General features: G+C 43.0%; 1 protein-coding gene across 1 annotated transcript in view; it reads left to right on the forward strand.

The window, feature by feature from the left end:
• The window catches only part of Dnah7 (dynein axonemal heavy chain 7), a 255152-nt gene that overhangs the window by 73053 nt on the left and 159687 nt on the right, over positions 1–22412 (forward strand). Inside the window, exons 20-22 of the mRNA XM_059278864.1 lie at positions 16145–16338; positions 17797–17995; positions 21673–21813. Of these exons, the coding sequence (XP_059134847.1) occupies positions 16145–16338; positions 17797–17995; positions 21673–21813 (534 nt within the window). The remainder of the gene's footprint in view (positions 1–16144; positions 16339–17796; positions 17996–21672; positions 21814–22412) is intronic.

Genomic DNA, 22412 nt, shown 5'->3' on the forward strand with positions numbered 1-22412 from the left:
TTGCAATACTAGAAATTTCTGATTGGTTTTGGTTATTAGTATAGTTTTGTTTGTGAGGACTTGCTTGTCTTAAAACTTCAGGCTCATATTCTCCCGGGACTCCTCTCCCAGCAGCACAGGTAAACCCGAGGCTCTGGAAGAGCCTTTTCCATTCTGTAACATGAATCTTAAAATGTCTTATTAATAAAAAAAAATGGAGCCAGATATTGGAGTGAAAGCTGAAATATCAGAGAAACAGAACAAGTCAGCCATGTTCTTATCTCTATGAAATCCTCAGTCTCAAGAGAATGAATTCCTGTTTCCTCACACTTTATATATCTTTTTCTGTCCTGCCATATTACTTCCTGAGATTAAAGGCATGTGTGCTTCCCAAGCAAAGGCATGAGATCTCAAGTGCTGGGATTAAAGGTGTGTGCCACGACTGCCTGGCTCTGTTCCCAGTGTGGCCTTGAACTCACAGAGATCTCTGTCTGGCCTCTATGTCTAATCTAGTGGCTGGCTCTGTCCTCTGATCCCCAGATAAGTTTTATTGGGGTGTACAATGTGTCACCTCACCACTCTGCCTCTGTCGTTCAGATGCCTATGATGTAGTCAGAACAAGCACTCTGGTGTGCCTCACATGGGCTGTTCCTCATGTAGGTGGGTCATAAAATGAACAGCCTCATATCAAGGATGTTCAGGGATTTCCATTGCCTTAAATACCCATCATTTCTTTATGGTGAGAGCTTTCCAAGCTATTTTCTTCTGACTATTTGAAATACCGTTTATTATTATCATCTATAACCACGTTATTGTTCAGTAGCATACCCGAAACCTTTGCTCCTGCTTTATTACAATGCACCATACATACATCGGTCAAACCTTCCCCAAACCCCCTCCTCCTCTCCTCTCCTCAGCTCCTGGTAACCACCAGTCCAATCTCGACTTCTACATGGCCACCCTTTTTAGGATTCCACACAAAGTGAGAGCACACAGTGCTTGTGTTTGTGGGCCTGGCTCATTTCACTTACTATAGCGATCCCAACACATCATAATGCGTATCGTCACGAATGACAAGATCTCAGTTCAGCCACGTACATGTTCAACTGTTCGCCTTTCCCGGCTACACAATGCATGTGAGAGTGGAGAAGTCTGTTCAGCATCATGCCGACTTCAGTGTTGGATGGGTGCTTAGTGGATTCGCTGGATCACGTGTTGCTTCTGTTTTGGGCTTTTCCCAGGGATCTCCAGACTGTTTCCCATAATGGCTGTATGAACTTACATTCTCTCCGTGAGAGGGACCCTTGGGTTTTCCTGTCATTACTCTCACTGGTTAGCCGTACACTTTCTTATGCTTTCTACTCACTGTGTGTTAATGTCTCTTGAAGTCCGATGAGCTGTCTCTGTCCGGTTTCCCGTAGGATGTGTCTAGCAGAGATCTCTTCTCACAGCTTCTGTTTGTCTGGGGATGCGTTTGTCCCTCCACCCTTCCGAGAGGATAGTTTGGATTGGGTACAGTATTTTGGGCAGGCTCTCTCCCTCAGTGTCTGGGAATCTCATGCTGCTGTCTCTGGTGCACCAGGACTCTTTATGGCTATTTCCTTCCCTCACTCACCTGGGAGAGCTTCATTGTTGCCTTTTTAGAACTTGACACTAATGTGGGGCACACTCGAGTTCAGTCTGTTGGACCACATTTCAATCTCCCTGCACCTAATATTTGTATCCTTCTCTATGTTTATTGATTTTTTTACCTTTAATAAACTTTATACTCTGTTATCATTCTCAAGTATCCCTTTGAACCCCAGTACCCCAAGTCTTTGCTCTTTGAACGCAGGCCCACCTTGCCCAAAGTTTTCTTCATTCCTCTTCATTCCCTTCTTGTTTCTCCTCCAGCCTCCCTTCTGTAATGTTTCTTTGGGGAGACCTAGTCTACTCTTGATACCTTCAATCACATTTTAAATTTGGCTTGTTCTATTTTCAATTAGATTTTGGGTTGAGTTTTATAAATTGCTTTCATCTCTTTTTCAAGTTTCTTTGTAATAGAACTGAATTGCTTTTGTGTTTTCTTGGATCTCGTTGAGTTTTCTTAAAGCAGCTGGTGAAACCTCTCCATCACGGCCCCAGTCACCCACGGCAGTGGCTGTCTGGTCAGTTCCTGGAATCTCACGTTGACTGTCGTGGGAGAATGCGTTTCTTGAGAGTCTTGGTGCCTGTTGGTACATGATGTCATCTGGGCATCGGGGAGTACAGACTTGCTTCGTCTTCCTGACCTGGCTTTGTACCTGTCATTCCAGAACCTCGAAATCGGCAGCTTGCCTGCTTCCGAGGCATTAGTCACTTCCCTTTGCAGTGCCGGGAGGCAGCCAGGTCCAGGTTGTTCAGGAGTCTGCTGCTGGTGTATGGTCACTGTCTGAGTGCCAGAGGGTGAGCCACAATTGGATGTGTGTCGGGTGTGTGTTGTTCTGATGAACTAGTGGAACGTGTAGTCTATTCCTACAGGATTCATCCTAGGGGAATAAGACCCCAAGCCCACATTCTATCTATAACCACCAGGCTGTGATCAGGAAGTATAGACTGGCTCCATGTAGAGTCGGATGAACCAGCCTCAGGCTTCCATGTCATAGCCACAACCAACGATACTATCAAACTTGGTCACAGTTGGTCCACAGACAAGCACAGCCCGGGTCTAGGACCAAAGCCTGAAGTGCTATGGACTGCTTCCTGCTAAGGTAGACTCATGCATGACCCAAGACTGCTGCAAACAGCTCTGGGAAGAGGGATCTGATGATAGACAGGGACTGCGTGTCTTCCCCCAGTACTGGGCCTGTTGAGAGGCTCTGTGCACCTGCATCCTGGAGACGAAGGCCATTTGATCTGTTAAGTATAGATGATGTGTCTCAGTTGACTCAGTGTGAGTAGGTGAAGCTCTCAACCCAGCTCTGACTGCTCGTGGACTTGACCCTGACCACACCCTTTAGGGTTGGGCTGCATCTTGAAAATTAACTTCCATTGGTGACTTTTGGCACATGTCTCTGATGCTATATACTGTGCCTGGTAGTCCCTGCATGCAGTTCAAAAACTCCCTCATTGAAACTGTGCTGTTGTTCTTGTCTATTCCATAGGCGAGTCTTTACAGTGGTTCCCAGAACAGGTCAGTAGGGCAGGACTTTGACACACAAGAGCTCTAAGAGGGAATGGATTTTTTTTTTTTAAAGCACCAGAGATTTAACAAAATGGCATCATTTGGTATTTTAAATTCTCGGCTTAACAATCACAAGGAGTATCTGTGATTGTTTTCCTTAGAGCTGTGGTTTGACACAGCCCAAAACATTACAGCATCTAATCCAATGACCTCCCGACTCAGGGTGCAACTGCACTGTCTTTCTGGACTCATGGTTTACTCGCTGAGAAAGGATGGTGAGAGCTGGAAAGGGGGACATGTGAATGTGTTTGATTAACACTAGGTACTGAGCACTTCCAATTCTGCTGACTCTTCCTAGAAGTCTCGGCAGAGCTCTGTAGAAAATATGGGTAGTGATATATTGTAATAGTGCTTGCCTGGGGGGACAGAATCTCTTGGGTATGGTCAAATGTGTTGATGCGAATGCAGTTGTCAGAGACGCTGGCCTCAGTGTGCTAGTCAAAGAGGCATGAGTGGTCCTGTGGACCAAACAAGCTCTGTGGCCTGTTTCAGTGAGATGAAATGGTGGAAGACTCTTTGACATGACTGGACATGGACTTATAGACACTTACACCATCTATGCCTGTACCTTCAAGAAGTGGGCAGTGTTACTTCACTTAGGTGCATCCTGTCAGAACAGTAAGAAGGGGATCCCCCTTAACTGTATTCAGTTGAGTTTATTAGTATTTTTACTTTTTGGACCTTATCTATAAGAGAGATGGTCAAAGTGTGACCTTCCATTGAGCACAGTCAGTAGCAAACCTGCTTAGAAGAAACTAGATTGAAAGGGTTGGTTTCAAGATTTGAGGAGGAGGGCTCACAAAACAGACTATGATGTGAGCAGACTTATGTTCCAAATGAATGCTTAGTAAAAGGCATAACTGTAGAAGGGCATACATAATTACCTGGTTGACTAGTTGACGGATTTTCTGAACATTAGGTAGTATATTCCAGTGTGTGCACAGTGAGCTATCAAATACAGTGATCACGTAATATATTATCCAACCCGTGAGTCAAATGTGGTGACGTTTTGTTTGTGATCTAACAGATAAAGCTTGCCTGAAGATCAGAGCGTGCAGCTAAGCCACTAGTTAGCCACAGAGGCCAGGCAGTGGTGGCACACACCTTTAATCCTAGCACTCGGGAGGCAGAGGCAGACAGATCTCTAAGTTCAAGGCTACCCTGGGCTACACAAGATTGATCCAGTATAAGAGAAACAGAGCCAGGCAGTGGTGGCACACATCTTTCATCCTAGTACTTGAGATCTCAGGCCGTTAATCCCAGCACTAGGGAGGTGGAGACAGGAAGTGATATGGCTGGGTGGAGAGAGGGATATAAGGCAGAAGAGACAGGAGCTCAGGCTCTTTCAGGCTGAGGAGTTGCCAAGGTAAGAGGTGGTGGCTGTGGTTTGCTCTTTTGTCTCTCTGATCTTTCAGCGTTTACCCCTACATCTGACTCCAGGTTTTAATTATTAAGACCAATTAGAATTTGTGCTACAGTTAAGGAAACTCATAATCAATAGAGGACAAGCATGCACCCAAATGTAGACGAATTTCTAAACAGTCTTATTAAATAAGAAACACAGAGCCAAGTACAGGGGTAACAGCCGAAGAGATCGGAGAAACAGTGAATAGCCACGACTAGCCTTAGCTTTCTACCACGCAGTAGCTTCCACAGAGAGAGTTTCTTCCTATCTGAACTGTGCTTTTATTGCCTTCCTGTTCTGCCTTCTCATTGGCTCTAAGCCCAGCCACATGACTTCCTTGTCACTGGCCTGTTTATACAGACCTCCAGGTCTCTATGGTTGGTACTAGGATTAAAGGCTCATGTCACCATGCTTGGCTGTGTCCTTGACCACATAGAGACTCTGCCTGCCATGTGATCAGATTAAGGGCGTGTGCTACCACCACCTGACTTCTGTTTATGGCTCGCTATGACCTCTGATCTCCAGGCAAACTTCATTTATTAACATACAAATAAAATATCACATTTCAGTACAAATAAAATATCACCACACCCAAAGGCTTCTCATCAAGTACATCTGAGGTCACTCTAAACATAGAATGAGGAAGCCACAGCGGCAGGTGTGGGCCTGTGTGGAGGCTGACCACTGCAGAGCCCGCTCTTCAATATTGCTGACTACCCTAGTTTCCCACAGCAGATGTAGCACAGCGTTTCTGAGAGATCGCCCAGGAACCAGGGAGCCATGCAGAGGAAGCACACACGCTGCCTCTCTTTCAGCATGGAGGGGGGCGGGGATTTGTCTGCACCGGATAGATTTTTCTTCCTGCGTTGCCTGGCTTCTTGGCTGCTTGGAGCACTGTCATTCAGCGACGCGCTGACTGACTTATTCCTTTTCTGCTCCTTCCACACAACATTGCTTCTCCTGGGGAACTCACATTACAAGGGAAACGAGGCAATTGACTGACACTCATGAGATTTATAGGTCCTACTATGAGCACTGACCTCGTAGAAAAGCAGATGGTCTCACATAAGTAGAAAAACTCATTCACTTGCTGTGCCGAGGGGAGATGCCAGTCTGTGGGTGTGGATGCATTTTAGGGGTATGTTCCTTACGGCACAGACAGCGTGTGTCTGGGAGCTGAGACATGAAAACAGGATTACCACCTTTACCAATTCATTCAGCAGGTTACCCAGAACAAGTTTGCTTCTAAATGTCGGGCCTTGGTTGTTGCAATGCAGGACTGCCTTACCAGACAAAGTATGTATGCTTCGTGTGGGGGAGATGTCAGTGGTTCTTCCACTGGGTGGGAAATCGGGACTGGCTGTGCCATCCCTTTACCCGTCTGTAGACAGGTGACTCCACCTTTACCTGCTCTCTCTCAGCTGCTTGCCTCCCCCCCCCCTTTTTTCCTCTTCCTCCTCTTCCCTCCCCTGCCTCCTCATCCTCCTCTCTCTTCCCCTCCTCTTCTATCAGGCACACCAATTCTTCCCTTTTCCTGCAATGTTCTCTCTACACTCTTCAGAGCTGCACCTTGATCCTCGAAGTCAGCTCACAGATCACCTTCGTGAAGAGACACCCATATTAAGCACTGTATTTAAAATGAAATCGTCTTTTTGTTTGGGTACCTCATGTCTGTCCCCCTCCCCCTTCCTTTTGTGGTGTCTGTCTCCTAACTTCCTACAGGCATGCCTCAGAGCTATCTCGGGCTCTGTTCTAGACTATTGCACACAAAAAATTATAATAAATCAGGTCATGACTATAAGAAGTTTTTATTAGCATATATTAATTAGTTTCATTATAAGATCTTCACACGTGTGTATAACGTGCTTTGATCATATTCCTCATTATCCTCTCCTGTGCCCCTTCCTGACCATTGACTCCTTTCCTCCTCTCAGCTGGTCCCACTTAGTTTCATGTGTGTCTTCGAGGGGTCCACTGTGTTTCGATGTTTTCAGTTTCCTGGTGCCTCTGAAAGTCATGTTTACCTCTGTAGTCTATACACATTGAATTCTATTCAACCGTAAAGAAAAATTAAATCGTGACATTTTCAGAAAAAAGAAAAAAAAAAAGGGTGTGTTTGTGGAAGGTGGAGGGTGGAACCTGGGACCTGGAGATCATTGTGTTAAGCAAAATAAGCCAGGCTTAGAAAGACAAACACTTAGGCTTTCTTCTGTCTGTGAAATGTGTGTGTATGTTTAGAAAGGAGATCATGAGAGGAGAGAGGAAGGAGAGATAAGATAATAAAACTCTGGTGTGTGAGAGCGGAAGAAAGGGACCAGCAGGAGGTGGCAGGAGGCACGGAAGAGGAATTAGAAAAAGAAAAATATCCTACATGTATGAAAATGTCACCGTGAAACCTATTATGTTGTAAACTCACTTAAAAAATAATTTAACGAAGAATAGGAGCTGAGAAAGAATGCATTGCAATTTGTGAAAAACAAGGAAATAAAAGAAAGGCATCTGGACAGAAATGTGTTTTAAAAAAAGTCCTTTACTGCCAAGCAATGCTAAAGAGCCCTCTGGTCTCGCTGTAATCGTTTTTTGCTGGTGGAGCCTCTCCATGTTGATGGGAACTGCTGCCTGATGGGGTGGTGGCTGCTGAAGGCTGTGGTGCCTCGGGGAATTCTTTAAAACGCTGCAACAACGAAGTCGCCCTCCACAAGAGACTCCTGTACAGCACCACCGTGCTGCTTGGCTTGGCAGTGTGGCATTTTGCTCTTTACCCACAGTGGAGCTTTTAAAACTGGAGTCAGTCATCTCAAACCCGGCACTACTTTTCCAGCTAATTTTACGCAACAGTGGAAACCCTCTCTTTGTCTTTGGTTAGTGGTTACAGCATCTTCGCTGGGAGTGGGTGGCCCCTCAGGAAACCACTTTCTTTGCTCATCCTAATCTGTTAAAGCATTACAGTGTCAAGAAATTGTTGCAGTCTGTCACCTCTTCAGGCTCTCGGTCTCTCGCTGTCTCTATCACAACTGATATTTCTCCACTCAAGTCTGGAACCCATTTAAAATCACCAGTCCAGGATGGAAACGTGTCTCCCAAGCACCTGCTAATGTCCATGTTTGGTCGCTTGGTCGCTCCCCGTGAGTCACAGGTCTTTTTTTCTTTTTTTCTTTCTTTTTTTTTTTTTTTTTTGGTTTTTTGAGACAGGGTTTCTCTGTGTAGCTTTGGTGCCTTTCCTGGATCTCACTATGTAGCCCAGGCTGACCTCAAACTCACAGAGATCTGCCTACCTCTGCCTTCCAAGTGATGGGATTAAAGGCATGTGCCACCACTGCCCGGCTGTCACAGATGTTTTAATGACACTTAGAACAGTACCTCCTTTCTAGGTTTCTGGTTTTCACCATTTCTGGTAGCTGTGCGTGCATGTTTATTTTTTAAGTGTGTGTGCGCGCGCGCATTCATGTGAACACGAGTGCACAAGTGTGCACGTGTGTACGTAGGTCCGAGGTCAACTTCTCAGTCATTCTTTAAAGACTTTAGTTTTTGAGACAGCATCTCCCTTTTGTGTAACCAAATACAGTGGGTTTGAATCTCAGTACATGCAGAGCTAAACACACGGAAGACGGGAGAAAGATCGATTACCTGTAGCAGGCAAGGCGAGTGTGGGATTCACTTCCAATGTGGTGCGCTTGCTTCCCCAACCAAGCAAGCATGGGGGTTTTATTCACAGAGTCTTGGGCCAATTTCTTCCTGAACATGCTCATTTAGTACATTCCTGAGCATGCTGATTGCACCATCAAGTTTCAGCTAAAAAACAAAGGAGAGGACGTTTTGAAGGTGCAATTAGTACAGGAGTCTGCCCCTGGAGTCCCCATGTTGCTTAGTCGCTAATACTGGCTGGCCAGTGAGCCCCAGGGATCCCCCTCCTGTCTCGGCCTCCCCAAGATTGGAATAAAAATGCTTGTCACTCATAACTGGCATTTTCATGTGGGTTCTAGGGACTGAACTCAGAGCTCCGTGCTTGCCTGGTGAGCACTTTGTTAACTGAGGTCCTTGTGGCAGCTAGAACCTTTACAAAATGTCCTAAAATAATGACTTACCTGTAAAAATTGCCCTTCCATCCTTGGGTTGTGGGATAGGTGTTGTGGTAGCAGGCATGAACACATTAATTTTATTGTAACATCTCTTGGATGAACAGCTGCATTGCCAAGGAAAATAATATTCTGAAAGGAATCTTTTTGTTTTTCCTTCCAAGCCGTTATTCTTAAGAGTGGGCTTAAATACTAAGTAATCCATGCTGTAAAAGTACCGTCACCAGGGCTCTGTTGTTCCATTTAGAGAGCACAGGCTGAGAAGATTTAGTATAATCCTCAAAGGTCCTAGGGTTTCTGAATGGTAAATAAGTACCAGTTTCAACTTAGAATCAGCTTCTCACAAAGGCAGGCAGCCTGCTCTTTGTAGCTTAAGTCTTGGCACTGAGTTTTTCTTCATAGCTGCAAAAGTCTTAAATGACAAAAGACCCATTTTCCTTATAGTGACAACTCAGCCGTTTGGTGTGGCCACCTTCATCCTTTTCCCTGCTGGAGCTTCTGGTGACCTGTGGCTTCGGCATCGCAGTGGTCTTTCCACTGGTCCCCCCAGGTCTCGGAGTCTGCTCACACATTGTGGATCAAGCTCTGCAGACTTAACTTTTCCTCTGCCGCCTCCTCACTGTGCTTGTCTTTAAGAAAAGGCTGTGGCTGAGGGCCCCTTTCTGTCCAGACCACGTGGGCTATGGAGATGTTCACTTTCCTGTCCATGTGACCACTGTGGTGGCGTTTTTAATTTCCCCTGGAACTTTCCCTTTGAACTCACAGTATCGTTAACCATTTGTCACAGGGATCTTGGCTCTGCAGCCTATCCCGGCTTCCAGTGGCTCTTCCTTGCATCCCCAGCTTTTGATTTAAAGTGGGAGATGTTGGCTTCACTTCCGTTAGACAGTTAGAGACCACTGTAAGGTTATTAACTGGCCCAGTTTCAACATTGCTGTGTCTAGGGTGGGGTTGAGGGGATGGAGCAGCCAGATGGGTTAAGTTGCCAGTTCATGTGTTGTGAGTCACGCTCGCTGCTCATCAGGATAGTATCAGCAGAGTTGAGTGATCTCAGATGACCACAGCAGTGGTAATAAGAAAGGTTTGAAATACTGTGAGAACTACCAAAGTGTGGCACGGGGGCGATAAGGGACCGCCTGCATTGGAAAAATGATGCTGATAAAGCTGCTGGGCTCAGGTCACCACAAACTGTTCATCTGCAGCGTCTTCCCAGTGTGATAATGACGTGGAGAATGGGGTGGGCCTGCAGTGTGTCAATTATTATCTTTGCTATTTATTTTATGCTCCTCGATGTTCACTAAGGCTGGTTAGTATCTTTGTCTTGTCCACGGCTGTCACCAAGCCCCGAGAACTGGCTTACACAGAGCAGGGCCTTTGAGAGAGAGAGAGAGAGAGAGAGAGAGAGAGAGAGAGAGAGAGAGAGAGAGAGAGAGAGAGAGAGAGCGCTGTTGAAAAATCAGGACTGATTCTGGAATTATTGCTAGATTTCTGAGTTTATCCTGAAAAAAAAAAATCTGAAAATTCAATTCTAGGTAAGTGGTCCCTGGGATCTATCTCAGTCCTGGAAATGTTCTGGCTCTTCAAGCTTTCCCGTTCCCAGCAGAGTCAGAGCCTTGGAGTCTGAAGAGTCTGACGGTTCTGTGCAGTCTACTCTTCTCTGAGTGCCGCAGCTTTAATGAGGTCCTTACCGGGTTTCTGTTGTCCAGGGATTTAAGCTGAGGAAGGTAATTCCTCCAGCTTACTAAGAAGTTGGAGCTTAACTCCATCGAGCATGTACACATTCTATTTCCCATAAAGCTCTTGGCAGCAGGGATGAAAAATCTCTCTCCATTTGCCAAGATGATAGTTTCGGGCTCCACACACCCCAGTCACTTGGCTCCAAGTATCCTGGTCACTTGGTCTGGACATCTCAATCAACTCATCAGTCCTCATTCGGGCTATCCAGACTGGCGGTGGTTATGAAGAAACACACACACACACACACACACACACACACACACACACACACACACACAGATCCTTTACCAACAATTATGAGAAGCATAAAGGATCAAAGGAAGTCCTACCAAATTTTAAATTTCTAGTAACACTTGTTAAAGCACTTTGCTAGTGTATTTAAGACCTCAACTAATCATTGGCATCTGGGCACAGTGTGGAGGGCCCTGTGCTTTCTGATTCTCTGTGTTCATAGGTTTAATGCAGCATTTAACAAACTGTCCTGGAATGCCTGCTCCGTGTGAGGGGTTCATAATAACCGTAAGAAGATTAAAGGTCTTCTTGTTTGTTTGTTTTTGTTTTTCCAGAGAGGGTTTCTCTGTGTAGCTTTGGAGCCTGTCCTGGATCTCGCTCTGTAGACCAGGCTGGCCTCGAACTCACAGAGTGCTGGGATTAAAGGTGTGTACCACCACTGCCTGGCTCAGTCTTCTTACATTATGATAAATATTTTTTTCTAGCAGGCAAGATGGCTCAGTGGGTAAAGGCACCTACTTCAAAGCCTAATGACCTGAGTTTGATCCCTGGGATCCATACAGTGGAAGGAGGGAACCAACTTCCACAGGTTGTGCTGTGACCTCCAAGTACACACGATGCTGGCTCATTTATGTCAACACAACACAAGCCAGAGTCATCAGAGATCAGGGAGGCTCAGCTGAGAAAATGCCTCCATAAGACAGGGCTATAGGCAAGCCTGGAGGGCATGCTCTTAATTAGTGATTGATGGGGGAGGGCCCAGCCCATTGTGGGTGGTTCCGTCAGCGGGCTGGTGGTCCTGGGTTCTATAAGAAAGCAGGCTGAGCACGCCATGGGGCCCAAGCCAGTAAGCAGCATCCCCCCATGGCCTCTGCATCAGCTCCTCCCTCCAGGTCCCCACGCTGTTTGAGCTCCTGTTCTGACTTCTTCCAATAATGAACAGTGATGTGGAAGTGTAAGCCAGATAAACCCTTTCCTCCCCAATTTGCTTTTGGCCATGGGGTTTCAGCACAGCGATAATAATCCTGAGACACACATTGTGGCATAGACGTGCCCTCCTCAATTTTAACGGAATAAAACTGATAACATGTCTCATTCTCCTCCTCTCCAGTCTCTTTCTGCCCCTCTTTCTCTGCCTGCCATTGGTGGGAGAAGAAATGAAGTGTGGTTTTAAATGTATGTGTAGAGGGAACGGGGTGGGCATTGTACTAACCACTTCAAACGTGTTCTCTAACCTGATTGTCACACCAACTTTGAGAAAGACCTCTCTTCCCCGTTTTAACACACAGAGATTAAACAAGTGATCCAAGACTGTACAGGAACTCGGGAGAAGAGGGCAGGATTGAAAGCAGTGTGTCTCCCTGGGGGCCTTGTGCTACCCAAGGCAGTCTTCCCCGTGTCTGTCTGCTCGTGAGTCATCTTCCAGATGTGTAAAGATGGCGTTCCTGTGGTTTGGTCCATATGCAAACACATGCAGACCATTTGGAAGTGTGTATTTGAATCAGAGCTATTGACCTCTCTGGCTGAGGAGGGTTACCTCAGGGATTTAGAATAGCTCCAGCATATCTAATGTAAAATGCCCCCAAATCTGAAGCTTTTGTTTTGGATTTATGATTTTCAGATTTAAGATGTTCAACCAATAAGGTCTAAGCAAATATTGTGCAGTAAGGTCTAAGCAAATGTTATACAACCCAAAAATCTTTGAAATATAAAACATGTCTGTTCCTAAGTGTTTCAGATGGGAGATGTTTAACTTACCAGCTCTATCTGAACGTCTTTTGTCCCAGAATTTTTTGATTTGTTGTTCGCTGATTATATTTATTGAACAAAAATCAGTTATTCTAAACTACTTTCAAATATCAGATCATAACTTTCAAACATCAGATGTGATAAACTACCTCAGTTTCCACCGAACAGTTATTGTTAATTTGTGAAAGAAAATCTTCTCTTTTATTAGCAATAATTCTTTTTTTTTTTTTGTTTAAGAGAATGACGTTTTCTTCCAGAAGGTGGCGCTCAAAGAACACTATTTTGGATTTTAGCTTTAGGAGCATGAGAATGCTAGTCTGCCCTGTGTGACTTGCACATTTAAAAATGATGGTCTGAGTTTGTCAGCGTGTGTGCGTGTGTATGTGTTTACGTGTGCGTGTGTATGTGTGTGTGTGTGCGTGCGCGCGCGTGTGTGTGTGTGTGTGTGTGTACGCACATGTGAGAGAGAGGGGTGGGGAGAGATAGTGTTTAATGTCTATTTGAAGCACAAAAACGTGAGAATTATCATAAAATGTTTTTGAAAATTGGAGATTACTCGTCCATGTTCCATACTTTTGTTTTATTGATAAAATGGCTATTAATGATAGTTATTTTTTCTACTAAATTGTTGTGTTTCTAAGTTATATCATCATAGTTCAAAGCAAAGCAAAACATGTCATCTTTTCAGCCATGATCTAATTATTGACAAAAACCCTAAGTACGAGAGGGCTGCAATCTTGGCACATGGGAGGCAGAGGCCCAGCAGGAGTTCAAGGAGTCTGTAGAGCGAATCTGAGGCCAGAAACAAACAAAAAAGAAGAAAAGCTGAAAGCACATTAACAAAAAACATGTATTTGAGATTCTTGAAAAAGAATAAAGTTCTCAGCCGGGCGGTGGTGGCACACACCTTTAATCCCAGCACTCGGAAGGCAGAGGCAGGTGGATCTCTGTGAGTTCAAGGCCAGCCTGGGCTACAGAATGAGTTCCAGGACAAGCTCCAAAGCTACACAGAGAAACCTTATCTCAAAAAACAAACAAAAAGTGTAAAGTTCTCCTTTTGCTGGTGCTGGGAATTGAAGCTAGGGCCCTGAACATGCTAGATCAGTGACTTATCCCTAAGCCCCATCTCCAGACCTAGAATGAAATTCATACATGAAACAGTTTACAGCTGATAGTTTTGGTTTACCTTTCAGCCTTTGGTTGAGTACAATTAAAAAAATAAGTAATTTAATTAATCGTAAAATTCAGTGTTTACTCTTAAAGTGTCATCCTCTTATTTTAATTTCAAGCAATCTTCCTAGAATGTCCTACTGTATTAAAAGATGCCTGCTGGGTTCTCAGGAGCTTCGAAGCTTAGTCTGATTGAGATTTCTATTATGTTTTAGTGCCTCCACAACTTACATATTTTAAGTTTATTTTGGAAAGAACTCTACTTTTGCTACTGGTGAACACCAAGACTGAGAATAGACTTGGATAATATGAGTCCTGTGCTAGAAAAGCAGAGAGGAAGCTGGGATGCGCAGCTCAGGACAGCACTTGCTATGGGGCATAGAGACCTGAAATCCGTCCTTGTTTGCACAGAGGCAATTGGAGGTTGTGCTGCACCCTGTAGCCCCACACAGGAGAGGGGGGCAGAGACAGGTGGAAACCCGGGGCTTGTGGGTAGCCTCAAAATCAGTGTGGGCAGCTCCCAATGATGAAATCAGAGGTTGACCTCTATGCTCCTCACACAGGCACACTTGTGTATAGACACATAGACACAGACACACACATACATACACACACACACAGGGAGGAAAAGAGGGGAAACAAGTTTTACTTAAAACTCAAGATCATATTTTTATATATAAATCCAGTGGCTAGTGTGTAGCTCCTTTGAGAAGTCAGGAAACTATTTTTTTCAATGCCTGAGTTCTTAAGATGAGCTTTTGGTTATAATTCTTGAGAGCAGCAGCAGAGAGCTCCTTTTGAAATGCTTGACTCGCTCGGTGTCACTTTGAAGCAAACCACCTGTGATGACACTTGCATGTGCTTAGTGTCAGGATCCCCAGCCTGAGAGGCAGAGCAGTCTTGTCTCCAGAAAGTTCAGGAGAGCACACCTTGCCTCAGTCCCCCAGTAAGCAGAGGGACAATGTAGACAGACACAGCCTGGCTGTTTCCAAAATCTTTCCAGGAAACTTCCCCACACTCAAACACTTTATTTATTTATTTATTTATTTATTTATTTATTTATTTATTTATTTATTTAATTTTTGTTTTTTTGAGACAAGGTTTCTCGGTGTAGCTTTGGTGCCTGTCCTGGATCTCCTCTGTAGACCAGGCTGGCCTCGAACTCACAGAGATCTGCCTGCCTCTGCCTCCTGAGCGCTGGGATTAAAGGCGTGTGCTACCACTGCCTGGCCAAACACTTATTTTTTTTAAATCTATAATTATAAAACCCAAGACTAGTGTTAGTTCCCTGTTGTTAATAACAATACTCAAAATAATAATAATTATGCTGCCTTGAAGTTTGTAGTGCTTTCCCTCAAGAATAAAGGACCAAAGGTGTGTCTCATGCTATGCTCTTCATGCCCACCCTTCTTGTGAGTTCAGATAGCACAGTCTCTCTCTAGAACCTTCTTCCCATCCTTTCTCTCTCTCTTCCTGTTTCTACTTACAGTGGAAATTGGGAACATCATAGCTTGGAGATAGAGCCAACATGACCTTTACATGAAAGAACTTGGCAGGCATAGAATATTCAAAACTATTTTTTTTAGAGATAAATGCCTTAAAAAGTTCCCATCATCTTCATTCTACTAAAATCCTATTAAAATCTCATTACAATCATTAAAATCTATTACAGTCTCAAGTATAATGTAACTAGAAATAAAATTAATAACCAGTATTTTTGCATGCTACATGAGTAGTTTTTTACTCAAGTTGCAGCCTCCACTGAGGAACTGCCTCCATCAGATTGGCCTGTGGCTGTGATTGTGGGGTATTTTCTTGAGTAATGATTGCTGTGGGAGGGTCCAGCTCACTGTGGTTGGTGCCACCCTCACTCACATGGTCCTGCCTTGTATGAGAAAGCAGCCTGAGCAAGCCACTAGGAATAAGCCAGGAAGCAGCTCTCCTCTGTGGTCTCAGCTTCAGTTCCTGCTTCCAGGCTTCGTTTGGAGTTCCTTCCTCAGTTTCCCTCAATGATGGACTGCCACCTGAAAGTATAAGATGCTAGACAACTGTCTCGTGTATCCAGAGGGCCTAGCCCAGTCCCATGGGGGCTCCACAACTATTGGTCCGCAGTTCATGGGTTTCCACTAGTTTGATGGCCATCTCTGTATGTCTTCCCATCATGAGCTCGATGCCCCTTGCTTATAGAATCACCCCTCTCTCTCTCATCAACTGGTTCATGAGCAGGCTTTTTGGAGCCCAGTGCCTAAGGTGGGACACCTTGTGCAGCCTTGGTGCAGGAGGAGGAGTTTGGACCTGCCTCAACTGAATGTACCAGGCTCTGCTCCCCACGGGAGACCTTGACTTGGAGAAAGTGGGAATGGGGGACCTTGGGGGGAGACTGGGGGATGGGAAGAGGAAGGACAGGGAAATCTGTGGTTGATATGTAAGATGAATAGAAAATTTCTTAATAATAAAAATTTTAAAAATTAAAATTAAAAAAAGAAGGAAAGTATAAGATGAGCTACATCCTTTCCCCCCTGAGTTGCTTCTGGTCATCCTGTTCATCTCAACAACAGAAGACTGAGACAAGTGCTGTTTACCTTTTGTTTTTAGAATAAGCATGTCCTAGCGGTTGTGACTATTGAGAGAATGCTGGAGAGGCTGAAAAAGTCCAATGAACTCCTGGAGCTCATTCTCAAAGGGCTGAATGAGTACTTGGAAAAGAAGCGCCTCTTCTTCCCCAGGTTCTTCTTCTTGTCCAACGATGAACTCCTTGAGATACTGTCGGAGACTAAGGATCCTACTCGGTAAGTGTTGTCCATGCCAGGACGCTCGGCAGATTTAATACTTTGGAATAGGAGAGAACATAAATAATTATGGGTAACTATGCTTATGTAAACTTTCTACAAGAATATTCTAACATTATTAGCAATTATAGGTTGTTATCAGTTATTGAAAACATACATAATGTCTCTGCAGATGTATTCCTGAGTGTGATGAACCTTGGAGTGGAATTCTTATTTCATCACATATTTTCTTAAGACTTTCAGGACACATCACTCTTCCACATCACACTGATCTTTTCACCCACATTCAAATTACATCAATCAAAGCCTGGCATCATGGTGCTTTATGGCTTGCTCTGGTCTCAGAGATGGGCCATTCTCAACTCTAACATGACTAGGAATGAAGGTATTAACTAGCATTTTAGGTGGGTGTTGTTTTCTAGTTTTATAATAAGCACATTCTAACAGTTGTAGCTATTGAGGGAATGCTGGAGAGGAGTGACAGTCGGCTTCCCTGTTCCTTCTTCCTCTGAGCTCTCTGCCAGCCTCCTAGAAATGTGAATGGGGAGCCTCTTCCCCTATGTACCATTCTCTCTGCTTAGAATATTCCTTGAATGTCCATACAGCTTCTTAGTCTGTTTCTTGGAGGTCTTTATGGACAACTGCACCAACATTTACCACGCAGGGAAGTCTTTCACACCCCCTGCATTTAAAATGCCATGCCTCAGACACCCAGCATCTCTGACTGCTCTTCCCAGGGTTGTGTCTGTGGCTCATTTTCCTTTGCATATTTGTTATCACAGACACGGTCTATAATAGACTTACTTAGTGTTCCTCCTGTAGTGGAACACAAGCTCCACAGTGGCAAAGAGTTTCCACTAGGTTTTTTGTTTTTGTTTTTAATCGAACATTTCTCAGTCCTTAGGAAAGAATCTGATCTAAAGCAGCAGGGAATCAATGTTCTTATCAAACATTTTTGTTTATTGTATGTCTTGTGCCTACACAGAAAGAGTCACAGAGTGTAAATGAATAAGATAATTGAGGCTCGCATTTCCATCGGAATCTTATTCACTGCTTCTTTGTGCCCATTTAAAGATGAGTGCAGCCGGAAACGTGCCAGTGAGGTGTTAGTCACAGTCTGTGTCATAGTGGCTGGAAAGATGGTGGGCATGCCAGGCCTGTTGAACCGCTAACCTAGTCTGTGAGTTTCAGACTAGGAAGCCAAGAGCCCACTTGGAATGGCTATGTGCGTTGGAAGACTGGCTTACAGTGCTTGCAGGCCTTCTAGAGTGCCGTAGCGAACACCAGCTCATCTATTGTGCTACTCTTAACATCTTCCAACTCATTTTATTGAAAACAAACACATACCTATTACTTTATACACATTTATAGATTTTAAGCGAAGATTAGTGTACAAAGAACCCTGACATGTTAGGAACTATATTACTTTGATCAGTTGTTTCACTTTTTTCCCCACAGAGTACAGCCTCACCTGAAGAAATGCTTTGAAGGAATTGCGAAGGTCGAATTTACAGAGACTTTAGATATTACACATATGAAGAGCAGTGAAGGAGAAGTTGTGGAACTCGTAGATACCATTTCAACAGCCAAAGCCAGGGGTCAAGTGGAGAAGTGGCTGGTTGAGCTAGAGAGAGTTATGATTAAGTCCATTCACAAGGTAATGGGCTATATTTACTATTTTTAGAAAAAATGATGGACTATTATGTTGTTGCAAATATGTCATTGATAAGTGGACTTCTAGGTAGGAACTGAGGCATAAATGACTACTCGAAGTCCAGTTGATAATTTATTAGTTAATTGTTGCTGTGACAGAATATTTGACAAAAACTGTTTAAAGAAAGAAGGGTTTTTGTTTAGTTTGGTTTTGTTTTGAGCTCACAGTTTGAAGGGATACAGTCCGTCATAACACAGAAGAGCGCTGGTACTCTGTTCACTTCCTCATTTCATTGCACTGTTGGAGACATTAATTCAAATCGAGGTGTCTAATGTCACTATGATAATGTTATAATCCTAAATAAATCTATTGGCAAATGTATATAAAATCATTTAGACTTAGACCCTCTCCATTTCATCCTTTTTCTGAGTTACAGCCCAGTGAACGTCCCTTTGCATATGACTGGTTTCATTGACTGAGTCATTTAGTTTCTTGTGATAACTAATCTATATGACCACAAGGCCAGAGAGGATGAGTTTTACTTGGTCAGTATTGATAAATATTGACAACATGATTGCTTATATTGCTGTTAGCAATGTAGCTGAATTCCAGTGACCACTGATTAGCAGCGTTAGGTTACATGGCTTGTTTGATGACATTATATTCGGAGACAACTGGGTATCATAGGTGTATCCATTACTGTTCAGCTTTCCATTTAATTCCAGTTGGCAGAATGCTTAGAGGAAATAATGCGGTTGTCACTTCAGCATTAAAATATGGTGACAAGAAATTGTGGAGAAATTGGGCATCTTTCCAAAATGTTCACGTGTAAATTTTTATTAGTAAAATAAATAAGCAAATGTGTTATAAATACTACAAATAGGAGATATATATATATTATTTGTATTTGCATGCTTGAGAGGGTATTATATATATATATTACATATATTATATATATATATATATGGTGTAAGTAAGTATAGCAGATGATACCTTGAGTACTGTAGAAACTACATAACTCTGTTTCTCTTCATCAAACTATGCAGAATCCGTTTGTATAACTTAAATTTTAGTCCCCTTTTCTTGGTCCCTACAGTGTCCTTCTAGAACACATGTCCTCCATCTTAATCTTCTCTGCTGTGCTTTTCTACCTTTTTTCTTTTCACTGTTTTGTTTTTATTAATTTTTTAAAATTTTGAGGTTATAATTTTCCTTTTTTCTTTTTTCCCTTCCAAGCTCTCCCATTTATGCCCTCCCAATACCCACCTTGCTCTCTTCCAAATTCTGTGTTTTTAGCTAAATCTCATTTTTAACTAAATCAAGACTTGGGAGCCAGATGCTGGGGTGAAAGGCTGCTAGCTCAGAGAGGCAGAGAAAGCACCCAGCTGATGTTTCTCCTCTGCCAATGTCCCAGAGAGAGAGCTTTCTTCTACGCAATCTCAAACAAAACTACTCCAACTCAATGTCCCTCCCTTCTACTTCCTGTGTGTCTCTTTATCCATCCTCCTGACTCCCTCTTACTCTCTATGGTTTTTCCTGTCAACTGGTTGCTTGCTCTACATCGTAATCTATGGTTGACTTTCATTTATTAATTTACAGTATTCAAGCAAAAAGCTCTTGAATTAAAGATATGTTCTAGGGTTGATCCACACCACAACTAGAAACAGGTTTTTCCAGTAAATAAATGTAGTCTTGTGGTTCACAGTGTGATCAAATATGCTGGAACAAAATTCAATACCTTTTTCCTTTAATTTTTTTTAATATTTAATCTTCTTTAATTGTTGTTGTTGTGTGTGTATGTGTGTGTGCTTAAATACATAAATACAATCTGCTCAGTCTGTTTGATGTTACTCATATGTATACTTTCAGGGATGATCATTTGGCCTTGGATAACCAATTAATATGCTCCTCTCTGGAGAAGACTGTGCATCCTGCTCTCAACAGGAATTTGCTGTCTGTAGTTCTTCATGTAGGGCTGAGGCTGCGGGCTTTTCCCCCTCACACGTTAGCATGTCCACTGGTGGTGTTCTTGTTCAGGTCATGTTTAGGCAACCGTGTTGGAGAGACCTCATGTCTAGGAGTCACAATCTCACAGCAAACTATCTGTTCTACTGGCCCTTACATTCTTTCTGCCACCTCTTCCACAATGATCGCTGAGCCTTAAATGCAGAAGTTGAGTGGTAGATATATCAGTTGGGACTGGGCTCCACAACTCTGAATTTTGATCATTTATGGGTTTTTACCTCCATTTGTTGACAAGAGAAGTCACCTTGCTGAGGGGTGAGAACTGCACCTAATACTTACCTGTGAGTAGAAGGGTAAATCTTTAGAATATAGTTAGGGATTGTGCTGGCTGAGTCAAGTCGCAGTTGCAGAGTCTCCTCCAAGATCTAGTCCCAGGTAGCTGGTTAGCTTTTCAGTACCGGGAATGATTTCCTTCATGTTGAGAGGGTCTTAAGTCAAAGTAGAGAGTTGTTGGTTACTATCAATGTGTGCATGCCACTACTACCCCACCCTTAGGGATGTCTTGCTATGCTGGTCATTGATGTGATCTATAGGCCTCATAGCTGGATAGGACTGTTGGTTGCTTCCCTCCTTCGGAAGCTTGCATGGCAATATCTGGTACCATGAGGGCTAGTCTTTGGGGAGGAGGCTTTCAGGTTAGATTAGGCTTGAATCCTGTGTCTGAAGTGCCTGGTGTCTTCATTGTTTCTTCCATTCTTCAGCTGTTTGCTTTCATCTGTATGGCCCGTGGTTTAGTTTAAGACCAGCCTGGTCTACAGAGCAAGTTCCAGGACAGCCAAGGCTATACAAAGAAACACTGTAAAAAAAAAAATGTTTTTTATCATTGGCAGTTACCTCTTGGCATTGGCACTGTTCTATAAATATCCAGCTAAACCAGTAGTCTAGAAAGTTTTAAGTTGTTATATATTTGACAGTCCCTTCTGAAATTTAAACACCAAAGTCAATGTCACTTCCCAGAGGATGTTGCTATTTTTGGTTGGTTTATATGACAGAGGAGAGTGTTTCTCATTGATATCTTGTAGAAAAAGTAGATGTATCAGCCCACTGAAAATGTGTAACAAAGAATATAAGTTAGACTTTGTGGCTTTGTAGCCTTCACTTTTCTATAAAAGAACTGTCCATCTGTCCCATATGCCCCCTTGCCTTGTGTATCATCATGCCTATGTCCAGAGAAGGGATTAAGGTCTGGAATGCAGGTGGCAGGCAGTTAGAGGGCAATGCAGCCTGTCTGTGTGTACACACACAGGAGATTGCACGGAGAACTGATTTAACTGAACAAAAATCATGTGCCACAACTTTGGTGGCTCTCATTTTAAAATTACTTGAATTTATACTTTGTACCAAAATTGTACAAATTTGTCCAACCAAATGTATCTATGATATCTTCGGCTAAAAGTAATCAAATAATAATTTGAAAAATGTGGTTTGTACGAATTGATAATGCTCAACAAAGTAATATGTAATATGCCTGATCATATGAATTAGCTTGTATGCAAGCATGCATTAATTTACTCACATGTTTTATATAAGTCCATCAACTGGATAAAGATGTTGCAAAAACTTAAGTGATAAGATTCAATTTAGTTTAATCGTTTAGCTCTTCAATGGGTATCTTGTTCTTAGAATGTTCATTTTTACCTTTTTTCTTAAATTAGGTGATTGGAGATGCAATTGCTGCCTATACAAAAAATGAACGAATTAATTGGGTAAGAGATTGGCCTGGACAGACTGTTCTCTGCGTATCTCAAACCTTTTGGACAGTTGAAGTCCAAACCGCCATAGCAAGGGGGCAAGTGGTAAGCTTTTATTACCCGCATTTTCCAGAATTTAGAAAATAGTTGTGATACCAAGAACATACTCACCCTAAAGTACAAAACGAAGATAGTCTGCTAGAAATTACACTTTTTGCTGTAAGCCCAGTCACAGGTTTAAAAAATAAGATAATAGAAAAGATACATTGTTATTCAAGGTTTGTATCTGAACCGTTTGTTTATCACGTGAGAGTCAAGGGTGCTTGAATCTCAGTCTTGTTGCTTGAACATTGTTATGTCTTTACAAACAGAATGGTAACGGGATCAGGGAAGTTACAAAGCTCAGAAATGTTAGGAGGGTATAGAATGACAGAGTGCTCTTTTGTGCCCTGAGTAAAACCATCCTGCACAGAAACAGCATCAGTTCACTTATTCTGACCATTTTTATTTTTAATGTACTGATTTTTGAATACATGAATATTTTGAATTCTGCTTAATACCAAAAATGCAAATATATCTGAGCATATGAGTTTAACATTATTATTTGGATGGCTGCTATTAATTTAAAAAGCAAAATTATGCATTACACTCAGCGCAATGCTCTTTTTTTTTTTCTGGATCATTCATCACAGATACTGTGAATG

Source organism: Peromyscus eremicus, chromosome 13, assembly GCF_949786415.1.
Source record: "Peromyscus eremicus chromosome 13, PerEre_H2_v1, whole genome shotgun sequence".
In the NCBI taxonomy this organism is placed as follows: domain Eukaryota; kingdom Metazoa; phylum Chordata; class Mammalia; order Rodentia; family Cricetidae; genus Peromyscus; species Peromyscus eremicus.